We start from the raw sequence: 20,566 nt of genomic DNA, 5'->3' as shown, positions 1-20,566 counted from the left end.
AAGTTTGGTTGTAGCTTTTTTTTTTTTCTTTTTTTTTTCCGTGGAAGTGTGGAAAGTGATGAAAGGAATGAAATGGGGCATCTGCTTAAGAATGTTGGGTGCATGCAGACCGCTTGGTACGTCTTCAAGAGTAGTTCGTTTAGCATCCGACAGAAAGTGAGCGCAATCATCATTAGCTAGACTTGGCACATGACATATCGCTGCAACAAGTTCAGGGTGCGATCATTACACGGGAAAGAACAAAAAATTGAATTTTGACGATAAAACTCAGGGGTGTGATCATTACGCGAGTGCGATCATTATGCGAGTAAATACGTTAGTTTGCCCTTCTCCACACGGGCACCGCGCTCCCAGCTGGAGAGCTGACATATATTGCACAAGTGCGCCCACGTACATGGCAATGCTGTGACGTTGCTCGTAATCACACGTGACTTTGAGAATTATTCTAAGCAACATCTGTTATTTGTGTAATCTATTGCTTCAGTAGACAAATAAAAGTTTAGTTAAATAATAAAACACACGAACTGAATGTCTGTGTGTTTTACTTTTGCACCGCAGCAAAAGAAATGTACGGGGTGGCTACTAACCGGGAAAACCGGGAATTCTCCGGGATTTTGAATAGTCTGGAAATACTCAGGGAAAATTACATGTAAATTTATTGAAAGAGAACTAAAGTCATGGTAATGCTGGCTCGAGTAACAGAGGAATTGTAACGAATTGTCTTTGATGCAGTGTAGTCTGCTGAAGGAGTTGTCAATGTCCAGTCATCAACAGACTTTCCGGATGCCCGATAATTCGGACAGCTTCGCGGCACAACTACGTACCCCATAAAGCCTATGTATAAGAACGTCTGAAATTTCAGATGCAAGAACCCTTCGCTGTCCGATTTTCCGGACTTTTTGCCGTGACCGCAAGTCTAAAAGGGCACAACAGTAAAAGCTCGTTAATTCGGACTTCTAGGGACCGTAAATCATGTCCGAATTAACCGAATGGCCGATTTATCGAGCGGACAAAAAACAATTCACGACTTTCATCAACAAACCTTTATTGCGCAAAGTAATCGAGGATGCTCGTTTGCTTTCAAGCAGAAACCCGCGCGGATACTATTTTATGAAGTCCTTCCAGGTGCTTAGAAGCTCGTATGCTGTCTGGAGAGTCCCAACAAAATTCTTCCAACACAGCGAGGGCCTCCGTGGCTTCCTTCACAGTGCGAGGGGGCCGAGGCTGCTCCTCTCGCGGCTCCTCTTCCTCCTCAGAATCTTCTCCGTGCAGCACGTCCCTGACAATTTCTTCTTCGGTAAGCGAGCCGGCTGTAACAACGCCGTCATCAATGCCGACGTAATGAGCGAGTGTCACCGCATCCGGCAGAACTCCTCCAAAATCCTCACAGCCATCTCCATTATCATCTAGCGACACTTCGGCCACTGCATCATCGCCAGGCTCACGCACAACGAAGCCACTGTGTCTAAAACAGTTGGCGATGACGTGCGCGGGCGTGTTGTGCCAAACGTAGGCAAGAATGTTGACCGCGCTCAAAAGATTCACATCATACTGCTTGCCGACTTCATGGCACAGGAGCATCCGTTCCAGCACGCGCCTGCGGTATTTCGTCTTGACATACTGAATTATGCCTTGGTCCATTGGTTGAAGGGCCGATGTTGTGTTCGGCAGCAAGAAAACTTCTATGTTGTCCAGTCCGGTGACACTGTTATGTGCACTACAATTGTCCAGCATCATTAACACTTTGCGGTTCTTTGCGGAAAACTGTCGGTCTAACTTCTGCATCCAGCCACGAAAAATTTCCGACATAATCCAGGCCTTTTTATTCGCTTGGTATTCCACCGGAAGAGCAGGCATGTTCTTAAAGGGCCCCTGAAATGGTTCAGACAAATTTTGTAGACGCATAGGGTACAGCTTAAGTAGAACATTCGCACCACAATTTAAGTGAAGCGTTACGTATTAATGGAGCTACAAGCGATTAGAAGTTACCCTCCTCCCCAGCCATGCTTTTTCTCCTCAACTCGTTCGCCGAGCGAGCGGGGCTAAGCTCCGCCTTCACTGGTCCTGCGTAACGATGCGACGTCACATCGTCCACTTCCGATAGTTTTGGAGCCCACCCGCGCGCAACCTCTCCGCTAGCCGCTTGGCTGTCGACCCCAAGCGAGAGCTATCGAAGCAGCGTGCGTTGCGAGCATTCTGTCGTAGCGCCGAACGTGTCTGGTATTCCGTTAACCACAGGCAAGCTGGTCATTTCGGCAAATGACTGGAGGCATAAACTCAAGCTGATGAAGGAACTTTGGCGTAGACGTACGTGAGCGGCTTGATCGGTCTGCACGGTCCAGACACTTGTTGGCGCAGCGCTTAACCAGCCAAACAAAGCGCTAATATTGCTCTAACGAAGTGTAAAACATTTTAAACATTTATAAAAACAACGTGTTGATTACACTCCTGCGAAAAATACCCACCAGCAGCCAAGAAGAATACGCTTCGTTGCTGCTACTGTGTATGGTTGAGCTCTATGCCACCAAGTGGCTGCACTGTGCAGACCATTCACATTTGCCCTTCTGCTCATCTCGGCTCGTCCAGTTACGGCACAGTCAAGCGGCCAGACCCTGTCCCCTTGTGCTTACGTTTGCCCTAATATGGGACTCGCGAAACGCTATTGCGTTAGTAATCTTCCGTTGTAAAGTGACGGCCACAAACGCGCGAATCCTGGTGCCGATCGGATAGCGGCAGTCCGATGCGCAGCAGCCAGTTCGCTCGTACGCTGCCTTGCAGAGGGACACGATGTCGCAGCTTGACATATTGCCAGTCACTACGTTTGCAGTCCACAAGGCAACAAAGTCGAATCATAGTGCTCGCGAAAAGACTGAGACCAACTCTGACCGCGGAGCTCTCGTCAAAATGGAGTACGTTGTAACACAAGCAGACGACACTTGCTGTGTGCCGGAAGTGCTTAAGGGGGGATGCGGGGCTAAAATACCGATTTTCGGAAAAAAAATGTGTTTTAAAGCTTGAGTTGTTTTGGATTGCTGGTTTAATGAAGAATATTCTCACCAGGTTTGGTTGTTATCGGAGAAGTAGAAAAGAAGAAAATGAATTTTTTTCACGACGCGGTGGGGCGCATTTGCCGCCGAAGGCGTCTGTGAACGCTCTTTTCAAGACGCGGCCGCGGTGCGCGCAAAAAACCGAACGTGAAGTGAATGCCTGTGATAGAAAGTTTGTTTTTCGCGCTGTTTAGTGACGGAATACTTTCCATCGAGACTATGCAAGGCAACTATCAAAGAACTAAAAAAGAAAGGCATATTACTGGCCGCAGAAACCGAAACAGGAGCTCGAACCGAAGCAGTGGGTGGCAAACCGAAACAGGAGCTCGGATTGGCGGAAATGTACCACGTGACCACCCAACGCTGTTTTTGCGCCATTTGGAGTCGTTCCTGCTTTGGTTGCGCTCGACGCTTGCTATGTGTTGCTATATCTTCCTTCTGTGAGCTTATTGCTATCATCGGGTGGCCGGTGGTGTGACCCGAAGATGCCCGCAACGAAGGCTTCGACACGGAAAAGCTTCGGGAAGCGAAAACGCACGACAAAAGCGAGAGGCCTAAACAGCACTGGGCGACCGCCAGCAAGTGAGCGTCTGCCTGTGCGTTCGCCAAGCCCAAGCCTGCTGCCGGCGGCTGATGCGAACCCTACAAGTTCCGATGGTGGTTCGTCACCTATGGAAATGTCTACTGGTTCTGCTGATGGTGGTGAGTGCCAATTGACGACATTTGAAAGGAAGGTCGCGCTACTTTGCCAGGGTCCTGCCGACGAAAGCGAGGAAACGCCGGAGCCCAGCGGCTACCGTTTTGTAAAAGTTACAGCCATAAAGGTGGTGGTAACATCGCTTCTGTGCCCGCATTGTCACGGACAGTCGTTGGACTTGGAAGAAATCGGTGCGGGTGTGAATCTGGAGTTTGTCGTGATGTGTAGATGGTGTGGTGAAGTCAAGAAGGCCGCGCATGCTCCACCTGTGAAGTCCAGTCGGCAGCCTGAGCTTTTATTGCGCCTCGTGGTTGCAAGCCGTAACTGCGGCATGAACTACAAAACCATGGCAAACTTTTTTGCGGGTATGGACGCGCCAATGCCCATGCACCACAAAACATACCAGACAGTAGCGGAGAAGGTGCACAGAGCCGCTATGGAAGCTGCGTCTGATGTCATGTGCGAAGCCAGAGCCGCTGTGAGGGCAATCAACTCCGTTGCTGGCTCCACTCAACTTTTGGACATGTGTGTAAGTTATGACGGAACTTGGCATAAACACGGCCACACCTCACACTTTGGGCTCGGCATTGCTATCGAGCTGGAAACTGGGTTGGTGCTGGATTTTGCTGTGCAATGCAACTATTGCCATGGCTGCAACTATGGTCCCAAAGAAGGTGAGGATGGACATCAAGATTGGAAAAAAGCACACAGTGAGGTCTGCCAGAAGAACTTCAGTGGATCGTCGAATGCCATGGAAGTTGAAGCTGCAGGCATAATATTCAGTCGCTCTAAGGAGCTTCACAACATGCAATACACCACAGTGCTCTGTGATGGCGACAGCAAATCATTCCTGCATGTCTCCAGCCTGCAGCTGTATGATAAAGAGATTGTGAAGGAAGACTGCATAAATCATGTCGCAAAACGTGTTTATGCTGGAATTGAAAAACTAAAGAAAACGACGAAAGGTCTAGGAGGCAAGGGGAAGCTGACGCAAAGCGTGGTAAAAAAACTCACTGCTTACTATGCATCTGCCCTGAAAGAAAATGCTCCAGATGTGACAAAAATGCAACGAGGAGTATTTGCGACACTTTTTCATTCCTACTCGACGGACGAAGTCCCACGACATGACGCCTGTCCACATGGTGAGGACTCATGGTGCCACTACAATCGGCACAAAGCCCTAGTTGAAGCTGGTAAGCCATCAGTGCCAAGACCCCATCGTCCAGCTTTCAGCAGAGACGTTGCCAAAGAGCTTGTGCCTCTCTACAACCGGCTTAGTAAGCCAGAGCTCCTTGCACGATGCTCAAGAATGCAGACACAGAATGCAAACGAGTCTTTCAATGCGCTAGAGTGGAAGAAGTGCCCGAAGACCCAATTCGCATCCCTGAGAACCGTGGAGACTGCAGCAGCCTTGGCTGTACTAGAATTTAATGAGGGTGCACGTGGCATCAAGAGAGTATTTGACAAGCTGGAACTAGAACATGGAGTCCAGACGATGAAGCACGTCCAACAAGCAACCCATCAAAGCATTGCCCGAGCGAAGGCAAGGGCGATGGACAGCTCTAAAGTTGAGAAAAAGAAAAGAAGGCTTGAAGCAATTGCCACAGAACAGCGTCGCGTTGAAGATGAGGGCCCGACCTATGGAGCAGGGCACTTTGATTAATTTTATTTTACCACAAAATAAAATAGCATGTTCTCAAATCTTTCAACTCATTTTTCTGAGTTTGCACTTTTTGGGGAAACAAAACCGTTAGGAAAACAATCATTTCTAAACTACATTGCCAAAAGATGCTTTCAAGGTGGTTTCTAGACTGAAATTTTCTCAGGAACAAGATAAGATACATTTTAGGGTGCTAAATAGTTTCTAACCGAAAATATTTTGAGATGTCTGACAAGTAATGACAACAAAAAAATTGAACTTTGTTTTTAGACTGATGACATTTTTACAGAAATTGCATAAAAAGCATGCGAGCGGTCTTATCTTGCACTATGAACCATCTAGAAGATATCTAATTAGAAACAGTTGATATATCTCCATTATTTTTGAAATGATAGTTTTCCTAAGCTGAGACACATGATTGCTGAATATGAGAGCTATAACTTTTTGTCTGTTTGAGCTAGCGCATTGAAACTTCGAATATATTCTAATGAGCAGATTATAAACAGTCGCTGAAAATTTGATAAAAATTGATGCAGTAGTTCAAAAGTTGACTGTTGAGCCTAGCATCCCCCCTTAAGTGTACTGAAAAATTGTTCTTGTGCATTCTCTTTATGCTACATTCTTTTTATAAAAACAAATTAACTAACATTCTAACTATTACGAAGATCATTTGTTACTATAAAGTTGGAAAAATTATCGATCACGCGCCCTGGTCAGCCAATCGGATAGCTCGCCCCACTGATGTCATATGGGTAGGGGCGGCTTAAAATTCCGCCGAGCAGTGCGCTGCGATCGGCAGCGATGTGCATTTTTAAAACCTTATAATAAATTACACGCTTTGCGCAGAGCACTTAGATGTGTCAATTAATGATCAGAAGGATCTACTCTAACGACTCAGTACGTTTGTAGAAAATCGTCAAAAGCGTTTCAGGGTCCCTTTAAAGCACCGTGGCTTTTGTGCCTTTCCAATGACGATTAGCGGCAAGCGCTCTGTTTTTGTCATGTTGGCGGCTAAAAGAATGGTGACGCGTTCCTTGGATCTTTTGCCACCGATGCACGGATCTCCTTTCATGGTCACAGTTTTGTCTGGCAAAGCCTTAAAGACAAGTGCTGTTTTATTAACATTAAATATGTCATTTGGATCGTAGGCAGCGATGTGCTCGAACAGCTGAGCGTTCTTCCAGTTGTTGGCAGCGCCTCTTTCACCACACACAGTCTTAAAAACGAGGCCATGTCGCTCTCTGAAGTGCGCGCATCACCCTTCTGATACCTTGAATGCATCGATATGCATCATCAGTGCAAACCTCTCGGCTTGCGCCATGATGAGGGCTCCACTCAATGGCAGATTCGCATTACGCGAGTCGACCACCCACCGAAGCAAAGCCTCTTCCAACTCTGGATGAGCTGCTGTTCGCAGACGCTTTCGTGACGCTCGAAACTTCTCGCTTTCGAATGCCTGAAGAATCTGTTCTTCATTTTTCACATACGTGCTCAAGGTACTTCTTTTCACGTCGTACTTCTTCGTGGCTTCTTGTCGAGAGAGTCCGTCCTTCAGGGCCTGCAAGATTTCCACGTTGGTAGCCAAGTCCTTCGCCTCGTATTTCGGCCGCTTCGCCGGCGTTGCCATCGGCGGAGAATGCAGTGACACGGGCGCACAACAGAAAAGCAGCAATGAAGTTCAATAACTGAGCTGCGCTAAATCCAGCGGTCCTCGGCAAAACAGTGGCAAGGATGTAGTGCACCAACAGCAACAAAGCGACAAAATGGCCGCGCAACACATGCAAAAACAAAAAAAAGCACCCATCCAGCCACAAGTCGAGCCAATTGGATTGGATTGGCCAAGTTTCAGCCACTTGATGTCAATGACGATGCTGCGTTTGGGCAATGAGGCGTTGGTTTGGGTATCACTTTTGTGCCGCGTTTGCTGTATTTTCGTTTTTGAGCTTCGGTGGCTGCCCGAAATCGTCCAAATTATCCGAGGTGGGCTGGAATCCGTCCGAATTAACGAGAGTTTCGTCCCATAGATTCCTATATATAATTGTGGGGACCAGGCGCGAAGGCCGAATTATAGGATTTTCCGAATTAACGAGCTTTCACTGTATAATCAAAGCCACCACTGCCGCCATTTTGATTACCTTGCTGCCTTGAACCGGCACTCACACGCAGATCTGCTGGCAGCCGTAGCCACTACTGCAGCAACGCTAGTCCTAGCTGCTTCGACGTTTGCTATTAAGCTTCTTGCCATTATGTGCCATGTTTTTCATTTCATTTCACCGCTGTCAGCAATGGCACTGACTCCGCCTTTGTGGCCTTCACATTGGCTTCGAAGCTCAGAAAGCACGGCGTGTTGCATATGATGCTGGTTCTCGAAAGGCAACTTCGCCTTTGTACATCAATGTTACACCTTGAAACATACGCGAAAGTATTGTGGTGAGCATAACAAGCGTAGGAAGGGGCAATCATCACGGGTCGCAGTACATTTTTCTTTATTATACACGCGTGCACCCGCAATCTCCTGTCAAACGGCGAGCACTGATATGCCTAATAAGTGTACTGGCAGGCCTTCAGAGCTCTTTTTCAGATGTGCCTGGGGCGAGTTTAGCCCTTAAGAGCAGTAAAAGACGCATTCACTTTTTCCGACTGCCTGATTTTTTTTTTACGTTCTCGCAGTCCCTAGAGAGTCCGAAAAATTGGATGATGTCTGTACAACTGACCAAGAGAATGCTTCAAATGGTCCGTGGGGCGAACGTGCGTCGGAAGGAGGACGGGAACAGAAAGGATCGAAACATTGAGGAATTAATGGGAAAGGAAGCGTGCCGCTCCTTCTTTAAAGAAGCATGGATTTAAAAAATAAAGTGTTGGCTGACGCCGAGATGCAGGTGTCCCTAATACAAACTAAAATAAACTATTTAAAGCAGTGATACGCAACACTGAGGCGTTGTGCGTGGGCCGAAAGTATGTCAGGACAGTTGAGGTTACCAGCTGTTGAGAGAGAATCTCACGTGTGACAGAGTTCAGGTCTCACACCAATCAGCTTGCTATCAGTTGATAGAAATAGCTCATCTTCGAAAATATTTTATTTCTTTATGCATCTCCTTTTTATTTGTGTTTGGGAATGTTTGATAATGGGTTTTACCATTCTTTTTCGAAGATATAAACCTTCCTTTCTGTTTTCTTTTTTAATAAAATAAACACTGCTCCTTACTATTCAAACTCGATTAAATTTTTTATTTTTAACATGCTTACTAGAGAGTGACGTGATTTGGCAACATGGTGTCAGGCCGCTTTGGCATAAAACAAAAGCTCTGTGTCTCTAATGGTTAGCATAAGCACTCGAAAACCTGGAAAGCTTGGGGAATTTGGAAATTTCAACTTGGTCGACACATTGGATGTACTTTTGTCTGCTTGTTCCCACATCGTGCAGTCACGCCTGCAGACATCAAAAATGTGTAATTTTCTACCGTGTTCCAGCCCGCGATCATGTTTTATGAACTGCTTGTGTCTGCCTCAGTATTCGCGTAGCACTGACTTATACTGCTAGTCAGTTGGTCTCGCCTGCTGTGCGAAATGAGACAAACGCAACAGCGTGTGCGCAACGCCATCCGTGGAAGTGCGCCGCGAAGCAAAAACAGTGAGGAAAAAAGAAAGGAAGGCGGGGCCCGTGACATGTCGCTCGATCCTCGAGCTCTGCTATGGGAGAATGCAAGGAAGGAATTTCGTTTGCGGAGGCTAAACAGGGCAGGTGGAGAGAGTCTCTGTCTTGGCAGTGGCCCTCGCCTCCTGAATTCATGGGTTCGTGGCACTGAAATATTTCTATCTTGGCTATTAATGAAAAATTTCTTCCAGCAGAACACTCCCTAGAGGGCATGTAACAACTTCCAGTGTGTAACAGAAATGTGCTAGATGGCCTGGTGAGGAGCCCTTTAATGGAATGGTGTCAGCTGTGAGATCATTTAGAACGTATGAAAATATGCGCGCAAATGCTTCTGAATATTGTACTACAGTTGAACCTTGCAACAATGAAATCAGCGGGGAACGCGAAAAAATTCTTTTTTGCGGAAATTTCGTTGTTGCGGAATGAGATGACAGAGATAGACAATGCGTCGCAGAATAGAACTTTGAGACATATGTTAGTAAACATATACTGTGGCATCGCATTTCTTTCTTGGCGAAGGTGCACATGAAGAGCTAGAAGTTGGTATTTTGTTGCTGGTGTGTATACTCTTGTTTAGTGCATAGTTATGCTGCTTTCCTGCCAGGTATGTATGTACAACATTCCACTGTAATTAGTGATTTGTTGCACACTTGAGGATTTCAGGCCTTATACCATGATTATGGGTTAAGCAGCTACCTAACAAAAGAAAAAGTGAGGCAAAAGTATACCTGTACTCCTTTAATACTCTAGGGCACGAGTGACTGGGCTCCACAGGCTGCATTTATTAATTCTGCAAAAAGCCCCATGTAGTGCATTTACCTCCTCCCCATTCATTTCTTCATACTTCTTAACTTAGCAATGGGAAACTTTGTGAGAGAATTTTCCGCAACCTTTGTATTAGCACCTTATTGAATAAGTGAGGTAAGGAATGTTAGTTCATTAAAATTAAGTATTAGTTGTTCACAATGAAGAAAGAAATATGACTAGCACTAACATAAGCCTATCAACATAGAGTGGGTGCTGTTCACAGAAAGCCCTCGCTTATTTTTTTCTTGGCCACAGTTAGTTTGCACATCCGGTATGTAATTTAATGGTGATTTCTGAGAAACCTGTATGCGTTTACTTTGGAGCTTCATGCTACAGTAGGGCCAATCAGAACTTCAACAGCAGACGAAATGGACATGTCCACTAGGTGGACGAGTACCTCCCCAGATCTGTCATAATCTAAAAATGCTCTACATAGTCAAATAAGGAGCACCATTTCTTCATATGCTTGTAGTTCACTCATATTGGCCTTTACCAAGCTGCTCCAAACCTGCTCCAATGTGCCAAATTTGCTGCTCCCAGAGCTTCTCCAAGACTTCATTGACCGCTTTCATCCCTGTAGTAAACTCTTCTGCAATGCCAAGAAAGTAGCTGTTTCACTTGAATGAATGATGAAGTATTGATAGTGATGGCAAAGTGTAAAAAAATACTCAAAAGTAAGTTTCATAGTTTTATAGGCTGTATAAATTGCAATAAACATTCGCTAACTAAACAAGCATGATGTCACGCCCATAGACAAAAAACATGAACAGATCTTACTTGATGACTGCGAGCGTTTGCTGATGAGCGGCAGAAACGGGGACTTTGCAAAGTGAACGTTTCATGCTGCTGCTTGCTTCACCATTTCAGCTGAGCCGCATCTCGAAAACTGGATTACGCGACGTGCAAAACTAGGCGCAAGGGAAGACGGTGCGCATAAAGCCACCAGCCATCTCGGCTTGCCCTTGTATGCTTGCCCTTCGCCTGGTACCTGTCACAGATGACCTCCAACATACATTGCACGGGTAGCCATGTGCATCCACTGCCGGGCTAGAGGAGGAGATGCGTGCTCATTCTCTAGTGTGTGTTTGATCACGTGACCTCCAACATATGGGCACGCTGGACGATGGCGTGCATCAGGCCACCCTTTTACTCAGCTTGCCCTTGCATGCTTGCCCTCACACCTACTACATATGGCTTGCTGGCCACTCACTCTCCTTGCACTTGGACTTAATTGAGCATAACATGGTGAAAGAGGAAATGGGCTTTGAGTGTCCATGTAATTACTATTGCAATAAGAAGCCGCTCTTAACACGAGAAAAGGCTAATCCAGAAAAGACATAAAAGCGAAAGACAGGTGGCAATGCTGCCTTGGAAGTTTACGCACCAAGGGCCTGTTCAATTCATTAGTGAGAATGGACAACATTGCATTTGGAGAAGCCAGACATTTAACTTAGCAAGTTTCAAGAACATTTACTGAGTCACAATGGCTCAAGCACGGAGGAGGGAGAAAAAATAAACATATCTGTGATGTCACATTGTACTGGCACTGGGGTTTGAGCACTAAATTTAATAAATAAAATTTGACCTTCATTTTTTTCTAATAAACAACCTATAACACAAAATTAACAAGAATAATGTTTTGAACAAATAATTACTAGGCTAACTTATTTATTGTTTCTTTTTAGTGCCCTTTTATTGGCTCCATTAGCAGAGATGATACATATTAATTATTTGTTTCAAAAATGAAATCTAGTACCCTAAAACTCCACTTCTTTACTCCTGAATTGCTCTGAAATAAACTAGGTTGTGAATGCAAATTATTGAAACCAAATGGAATAAAAATAGAATAACCATCTTAATAAATTCGAGTATGTATGCATATATATGTGGACACACTTTAGTGCGAATTTGGTCGGGATACATACCACAGTGTTGTTACTTTTATGGAGGTCTACTAACCCTCCTATGATGATAATGATTGGCGGGGCAAATCGTAACCGTAGCCAGCCGATTGCCTTCATATGGGGATTGAGGAACATTGTCTGAATGACAGAGTAATGTAAGGGTTATCTATGCTAAATAAAAAAAAATGTCTTTGCTTATTCAAAAATTGTATAATTCAGATATCCTTTCCAGTCCCATGAAGTTGGAATTAACAAGCTCATACTTTAGTATATCAAGGACCAATAAATGTATTTCAGTGCTAAAAATCTTTAGACCAAATATTACGTTTACATGTTTTTCTTATTCTTTACTGTGGAGCATTGAAATGCCAATCAGGCTGCAGGTATCTTCTGTGCATATCATTGGGGAAACAGTGTGCCTGCTTACAGCATTTATAACTAAAATTTAGAAATTAGCTCAAAAACAGGTTAGGCATTTTGTGTTCCTGATCAATAAAACAAGGTGCTTGGCCTTATCTACTGACAGCTATTCTCTCTATCTTCAGTGCACTTAAGAAAATGGGCAGCTGTATGCTTGCCATATAGGCTGCACATTTTGTGTGGGAATGCTTTGCAACAAAGCAAAGATTTCATACTTATTGGTCCACTGCCTGTTGCCATTCATTTTTGATATACAATGCTCCTTTGTTTATATGTGAAAACAAATTGTGCCCTTTTATGAAATCTGTGTAACAAAAGTTCGTGCTTGACTTTTCTCTTTGTGCTTCATTTTACATGATCGTTTATCAGTGAATAGCCGTGTAAATACATGGCATTGTTCATTTTCAGGGATTTCAGGAGCAACAAAATCCTCGGTGGCTACTGGGACTCTCATAATGATGACATCACTCAGGTAGGAGGATATTTATTCTATGTAGCTTCCTGTATAGAGCATAATTAAATTTTTAAGATATTTATTGTAATCATATTGGTAGCTAAGTGTAATCTTTGTACCTCGAAAGCTGAAAGGATTACAATGGATGTGTTTGCCCTAGAAGAAGAAAGTCTGTTTGGCAAAAAAAATGCTATGAAAAAAATGACTAATACCTACAGTTTGCATTGTAGGTTGTAGTTTCCAAGCTGGTTTCGAATAGTCGCCATTCCAGTCCAGGACTTTACAGGAAACTGTCACATGCAGAAAGTTTGATTCTGACATAAAAAAGACAACTAGTTGCTCATTAACTACAAATTAAATAAGTTTTTATGTGCTAAAACCATGATTTGATTATGAGGCCCGCCATAGTAGGGGGCTCCAGATAAATTTTAACCACCTGGGATTCTTTAAAGAGCCTCTCACCAGGTCACATATCAAAGTTTGGTTATATGCTGGAAGTTTTTACGTGCCCTTTCGGGAGTGTTCTACTGCAAAAATTTTTCAAATTGGTTTATTAAGAGCCGAGATAAAAATATTTCAGCGCCTCAAACCCATAATTTCAGAAGGTGAGCACCCACCACCAATATAGACACTCGCTCCGCTTGCCCCGCCTAGCCTCTGCAAGCGAAATTCCTTTCCTGCGTTCTCCCATACCGGAGCTGGAGGATTGCGTGACGCATATGTCACAGGCCCTTTCTTCTTTATTATTTGTTTCTTACTTTTTTGCTGTGCAGTGCACTTCTGCTGACCGTCTTGCACGTAAGCCTTTGACTCATTTCGTGCAGCCCGCACTTTTGCACACTGTGCACGAGAACTTCTGACTAGCGATATAAGTCAGTGCTACACGAACACTGAGGCAGACGCAAGCAGATCGCAGAGCATGATCACATGCTGGAACATGGCAGAAAATGACATAGTTTCGTTTGTCTGCGTGCTCAACTGCGTGACGTGGGAACAAGCACACGAAGCGGAAGTACATCTTTCTTGCTATGTTGTGAAGTAAAACAAAAACACTCAGACATTCAATTTCTCTTTTATTATTTTTCTAAACTTTAATTCGTCTGTTGAAGCAACAGATTACACAAATAACAGATGTTGCCTTGAATAGTTCTCTAAATCACGTGCCACTATGAGCGATGTCACAGTGCTGCCCTGTACGTAGGTGCACTTGTGTTATGTTCATCAACTCTCCGGCTGGGAGCACGGCACCCGCGAAGAGAAGGGCAAACAGCGTTCGGTTTGAAATCTCGGCTCTTTCTGGGGTGTAGCAATGTAATACTTAGCAGGCACAATCGTTATTGCGTGCTGTATGCACGGCGCTTGTCAGCTCAAGATCACCGGACCTGGTGAGGGGCTCTTTAATGTGCACCCTGTGCATGGTACCATGACCATTTTTGCATTTCACCTCCATTCAATTGTGCCCACCATGGCTGGGAATAGGGAGCACGCAACCCCAGGCTTATCAGTGCACTGCCACAGCCGCTAAGCCACTGTGGCAGGTCATTCGACCACAGGAAAGATATTGGTGAATCTAATTTCTACAGTAAACTCATTTCTTTGGTGCGTCATATTTATCAGCTATAACCCCCCCCCCTTCCCCCGTTTAAAATCTGGTTAGCGCTTAGCCTGTCAGGGATGGCCAATTCTGCAGCTGAAGTTGATAGTATTGCGGTTGCAATGCCCTTTTAGTATTGTACAAGTTCAGCTGGGTTATGGCAGTTTTGTGCAAAAATGTCCAAGCAAGCATGACTTGAGCAATGTTTGTGGGTCAGAGCTGCATATTATTATGCTGAACAAAAGTGCACAGCTCAGTACCACAAGTAGCACTCCAAGAAAATTAAGTTTAAGGTTATTTCATGTTTATCCCTAGGCCCTTGGTAGTGTTCCCTTAAGACTTCAAAAATATCGCTGGTGGCACTTATTCAAAAAATGAGTGTGTAGAGGGTGCGGTGACAGTGCTGCTTCCTAACTAATGGTACATTTGGCTGGTTTCTACTGTGCTCCAACTCCGCTTCCAACGACGCGGAGCCCGCTTTAGATTGTAGCCAGACAAAGTTGCACGTGGAGCCGCTTGCCAGAGCAATCGGAGGCCGTAAGAGGAAATACATCGGTGCTAAACAAACAAAGCATACAGGTGCTGATGCACCCGCTCGCTACCACCATGGCAGGAGCCATGCGAACAGCCGAAGCTACAGGAGTCACGGGACTGGAACTCTGCCAGATCTCAGTCACGTTCCCAAGTCGAAAGTGAGAGTGCTCCAAGAGAACCAGCCGAATGTGCTCAGAGCACTCGATTTCAACCAGCCAAGTGTAATGTGCACATGCAGAGTGCTCTGGAGCGCTCTAAAACGATCACCCAAATGTGCAGTAGAACCTGGTTCGTACATGTTGGGAAAAAAATGCAAGAAAAAAACTTGCCAACGAAGGAAATGTATGATCCAAAATAAAAAAAAAATTTGACAGACTCGTCGGTAGCTGACATTTACGTGAGGCAAGTGTTGCGCGAATCGTTGCTGCATGAGGCACGAGATGCCAACATGCGTCGAGCTGGTGGGGTAATGGTGGTTCGAGACGCACTTGGTTCTTTTCCTATTGCATAGTGTCTTAAGACGGCGCCGGAAAACTGAAACGGAGCGAAATGTGACGCTCGCAACGTGCCACCTGTAACAGCGAACTACAGCGTGTTTTGGTTATCGCCTACTAAAAGTGTGCAGTACGTTTCCAACGGCACTACACCACACGTGTTGTAAAACAGATAGGTGGAGATGCTTATAGCAATAGGGTTTGTCGGCAATAGCTGTGAATGAATGTTGCGTGCGATGACCTGGGAGGTGATTTGCTGGTGCTGGAGTAAAAAACTGGGTGTGCACCAGTTTTTTCACGTGAGGCGGGTGGGCTAGTATTACAGCAGGCAGCTTTGTTCTCGATTGCTCGTGCGTCGCACATTTTCTCGTTTATATGGGATTAGTGGCTGGAACACGTATCATACAATCGCATTTTGGTGAGATATGGAACGTTGGTGCCAAAATATTGTGCTTTCCGAAAATGTATAAACTGGTAAAAGATGAGCGTAACTCTATTGGGTAATTTTTGTGTTCTCGACAGTGAATGTTGGCGCCAGAAAATCGTACGTACCAGGATTGTATCAACCAGGTTCTACTGTACCATCAGATGAAAGTACAGGAAGGAGGCACTTGTGGACAGTAATATAACAGCTTATGTATATGAGGCTTTGTGGTGTGAAATAGTCTTTTTAGAGCAAGAGCCTGCACCTTTTAGTGCAACAGTTTAGCCTGTTTTAAAGCTAGACATTTATCAGGCATTTCAGATGAATGCAACTTTGTTCTGCAGTGGCATTATTTAAAAACCAGAAGCACAGTTAACAGCTCTCGTAATGTTATTGCAAATGTGCCAGGCATAAACTAAATCTTAACAGAGCTGCATGTAGTTTTTCTGAGGCATTTCCCATCTGTGTGTTGTTAAACATAATGCACTGCTGGTTTTTAGCTGCATTATATCTAGCAGGCTAGCTGGTGAAAACGTAGCACCGTCTAGCTATGTGTATGTTGACACGTTAGGATCGAAGCCCACTTGTGGGTGGAAAATATGGATATGTAGGCATTCATGGGCACCTGCAGCATAGCAGCAGTAGGGCCCATTCAGAAAAAAAGCCGTGTGCAGGTTAGCAAACCACAGCTCATCTTTCCCGTGGGCGTCAGATCAAGTTCCATCCAACGAAGCCCAACTGCATGGCCTCGTCCAGCATGGATGGCCTGGTGAACCTGTTTGACATCAGCCAGACTGACGAGGATGATGCGCTACAGACCACCCTTAACTGCAACTGCTCTATTGTAAGTGCGCGCTACCTGCATGCTTATTCTGGGAAAAGCTTGAATTTCAATGTTATGATTCAAAAAGAGCCCCACACCGACACTTTAGTGCATAAAAATCTTTTACAGTTGAACCCTCTTATAATAATATTCCAAGTGCCACGAAAATTCCATTGTTATAACTGATAATTGTTATAACTGGGTTGTATGAAAAAATCGAAATAAGGGGATGGCAGAGCTGATATGAGAAAACTATATGGGCAGGGAGGCCAGTGCCCCTCCCCACCACCTTCCTCTGCCCGACTGCTGATTGTGTTCAAGGTTAAACCCCATTAGCGCGATTTTGTGCGCGACAGCGACGAGCGACGGGTTCGCGCAATCGCTTGGTTTTGCAAATCTAGAATTCGTCACTCGTCGCCCGGAAGTGCTATGAGCGACTAGCCAATAGCGCAAAGGGGGAACTGGATGTACATAACTCCAGTACTTCCGATTGTCGCATGGAACGAGCAAGCGATTGAATTTTTATAGGTGCAAGGATAAGAACCTACTGCAATACTTTCAGAAATATTTATGCTGCTTTTTACAGTAAAATACATCAACTTAAGTTAATAAAGCATGCGTCACACTAGTTTCGGTGCCTGTATTGCTGCCCTCATACCGGCAACACTGGGGAGACGTCGCTCGAAGTCATCGCTCGCATGGGGTGCAACTTGTAGGCGACGAGCGAACGCGACAGCCATCTCCATCGCGGCGCTTGTCGCTGTCACGTGCAAGATCGCTTGCATGGGGTTTATACTTCAGTCGTTTAACTGCTTCCTGGGCGCTCTGATTGCGTGCAAAGGTACGGACACACTAGCGTCAAATCGCGCGCGGCATGCCGGCGGTGGCGCGCCACGTGCCGCGAAACCTGCCGCGGAACCGGTTTGGTCTGCTGCGCAGAGGATGGGTCGAGGAGCCATTTTCGGCGGCTTGCCACGTGCCGCGAACCAATGAGAGACGTCCGGGCTTTCTCCTAAGTGCCACCTCTTGGCTACTGCCGAAGTTAACTTCCAGCGGCGGCGGCGGAACCACGATCGACGACCGAGCGCTCCGAGCCAGCCGCGACAAGCAGCACTAGTGCTTCGTCTGCGTGCCTTTTGCGCGCGCCGCCGTCGCAACAGCAGAGAACACACAATGACCAAAACGCTCATCGTCGTCTGCATCTGCCATTGCAGGAATCAACGCGATCAGTGCGCTGTCTGCTAACCGAGCAAGGAAAAAGCGCGCGACAACCGCGATATCGCGCCTATGCTCGCGCAGTTCGAGACAAGGCGAGATCAGCGCTGTCACGTGACTCCACGGCGGCCGCTGCGCGCACAACCGATGTGGCCTCTCTGCCGCGCGGCGTTCCTGCCACCGGCGGCGTGCCGCGCGCGTCTTGCCGCCAGTGTGTCCGTACCTTAACAAGCCACGGCTGTCAGCGTGAAAGGATGGCACTGCTATAACAACTGCAAAGAGGTGTCACGGGTGGCAAGCAATATGCGAGCACCTCCGAGGCATCACTTTGGTGGCCCCAAAAGGGGCTGTTTAATAATTGCGAGAGGGCTGCCGTGGCAGCCTGTCAGCTTGAGAAATCCAGAAGAAACGCTGAGGAGAGATCGCCGCAAGCATCGCACCATGTACTTCTCACTGGCTTGCACGAGAAAAGCTTATGTCCGTCAACCATGCATGCTTTACGCGAAGCTTGCCGACATCCTTCTGCAAGGCATCCAAGCGCTCCACGTAGTGCAGTGGAAGGTCTCTCGCGAAAACGAAGCCCCGGAGGGACTAAATCATGCTGGGCTTCCTGTGAGGACAATGTTGAGACAGCCTGCCTTACCGTGTCATCGCCACGATCATCTCATTGGTTAGAAACACTTAGTTTTCAAATCTATAGCCGTGTGCTTTCATTTCATCGGCAACGGCGTGCATTGCTGTTGATCAGTGGGTGGATCAGCCATCTTCCGTTTCAGGGGCGAGTCAAGCGAAGTTGAGAAACCGCGTGGCCAGGAACGACTGTGACACAACCAACAAAAACGAACGCGAGCCATTAAGCTTTTCGCAGAACTGCACTGAATGAGGAACCAGCGAGTAACATGCAAGCAATCTGCTTGCGGCGCAGTTGGTGCCGTTCATGTTTTGGAGGGTGGGGCGGTGTGGAGCTATGGGCTCCACACTGCCGCACTGCTATTCGTGTTCAGAGAGGTGGAAGGGCGACGGGAGAGAGCTGTGCGGAGATTACTGGAAAATGAGTGCGCTGTGGCTGTTGGAGCAGCGGCCCATTGTGCAGCGGCCCATTGTGCAGCGGCTTGAATTTCTTGTTTTCTTTTTTCTTTTCAAGGATTACACATTTCACTACTTTTTGACTTAGACACTCAGCAGCCAGACTTCATCGTTATAACCCATAATGCGGCGTTGGGGCATTTAGTAAGCGGGTTATTTCACCATGGAAAACATACAAAGTCGATGGTGCAGCAACTTCTCATTGTTATAACCGATATACAGTATTGTTAAAACTGGTATCGTTATAAGTGGGTTCGACTGTATAATGTAATCCATTATTATAGTCAAGAGTTGAGCATTTTCATATTTCCCAGAAATTATGCCTACTTCTTTCAATGTTTATCACTTTCAGTTTCTTCTGGCAACCTCCGCAGTGTTACTAGCTAGCGTGACAGGCTGTAATGAGGCAAAATAAACGAGTAAGTGAGTTGGTGTGGTGCAATCTTGTGCAGCACAAAATAACAGCAAGGAAGAGAGGAACACGTGAGTAGTAACACCAATCTGAAAAATTAGAACAGGCACTGAAATACCACATTGATTCGATTATATGGCAAGGGTGCAGTTCGGGGACCCAAGAAAACGAACTTCAGTATGCACTTAAGTTTGCACTATATATCACCTTATGTATAAGGCGATATAGAGTAGCCGACAGAATATACAGACTCGGTGGGGATTGCCCAAAACAATCAGTGCAAGTTATATGGGAATTTTACCTTGAGGTGAGACTTTATTTTAGGGCAGTGTATGCTGCACTGCTGTGAAGCCACACCAGACGGCAAAATTTGCACTGCCATGAAGTTGTACCTCAAGGTGAAATTCGCTTATAACCTGCACATTGCATAGGGTGTTAAATTTTTAGAATTCTCGGTGTGGGTTATACATACAAAAATACAGTACTGCCTCGCCTGCCAAGGTTTATTAGTTGCTACTAATTGCTCTGCCATCTAAAATCTAGTTTGCTGTAGATGTGGCAAAAGAATACCGTATTTACTTGCATAATGATCACACTCGCATAATGATCACACCCCTGAATTTTGTCATCAAAATTAATTTTTTTTCTTTCCCACATAATGATCGCACCCCGAACTTGCCGCAGCGATATGTTGCGTGCCAAGTCTAGCTGATGATGATTGTGCTTGCTATCTGTTGAATGCTACGCGAACGACTCTTCAAGACTTACCAAGCGGTCTGCAAGCACCAAACAGATCAGATGCCCAGTTTCATTCCTTTCATCACTTTCACCACTCTCCGCCATTCCAAAAAAAAAAAAAATCTCCAACTGAACTTGCCTTGGCTTTATTATTTGTAGGCTTTATAATGGTTGTGGTCAACAACAAGAAAGGCGCCTCTCAATTCTTCGTCTGCACTCGTGGGCACGAAACAAATCGCCAGCGGCAATGACAGTAGCCACATTTACATTGATACTTTAGAAGTGTACCTATTCATACGCCAACACTTGAAAAAAATTGTTTTTTTCGCGGAAAACTTACTTTGCATAATGATAGCACCCCTAAATTTTTGTCAATTTTTTAAAAAGAAAAGTGCGATCTTTATGCGAGGAAATATGGTAACTGAATCCATCAGCTGACTTCAAGTCTAGGATTGTGGGAGAAAACATTGCCTTATATTCTAATAAATACTATAAGCAATGGGCTGTGATGCATGTGCATGTTTGCATTCATTGTCAATACAAAATTGTTGTAAAATTGTATACGATGCACAAATTTGAACTTGGTTGGCGGGATGAATCTA

General features: G+C 45.5%; 1 protein-coding gene across 2 annotated transcripts in view; it reads left to right on the top strand.

Annotated features, from left to right (window-relative positions):
* Positions 1 to 20,566, top strand: part of LOC139051896 (serine/arginine repetitive matrix protein 5-like) — a 77,449-nt gene that overhangs the window by 11,881 nt on the left and 45,002 nt on the right. For both annotated transcript variants that reach the window (XM_070528939.1, XM_070528935.1), the window contains exons 6-7: positions 12,599 to 12,662; positions 16,403 to 16,534. In XM_070528939.1, coding sequence (XP_070385040.1) covers positions 12,599 to 12,662; positions 16,403 to 16,534 — 196 coding nt within the window. The remainder of the gene's footprint in view (positions 1 to 12,598; positions 12,663 to 16,402; positions 16,535 to 20,566) is intronic.

This window comes from Dermacentor albipictus, chromosome 1, assembly GCF_038994185.2.
Source record: "Dermacentor albipictus isolate Rhodes 1998 colony chromosome 1, USDA_Dalb.pri_finalv2, whole genome shotgun sequence".
Lineage (NCBI taxonomy): Eukaryota > Metazoa > Arthropoda > Arachnida > Ixodida > Ixodidae > Dermacentor > Dermacentor albipictus.
This window is presented reverse-complemented; position numbering and strand designations above follow the sequence as displayed.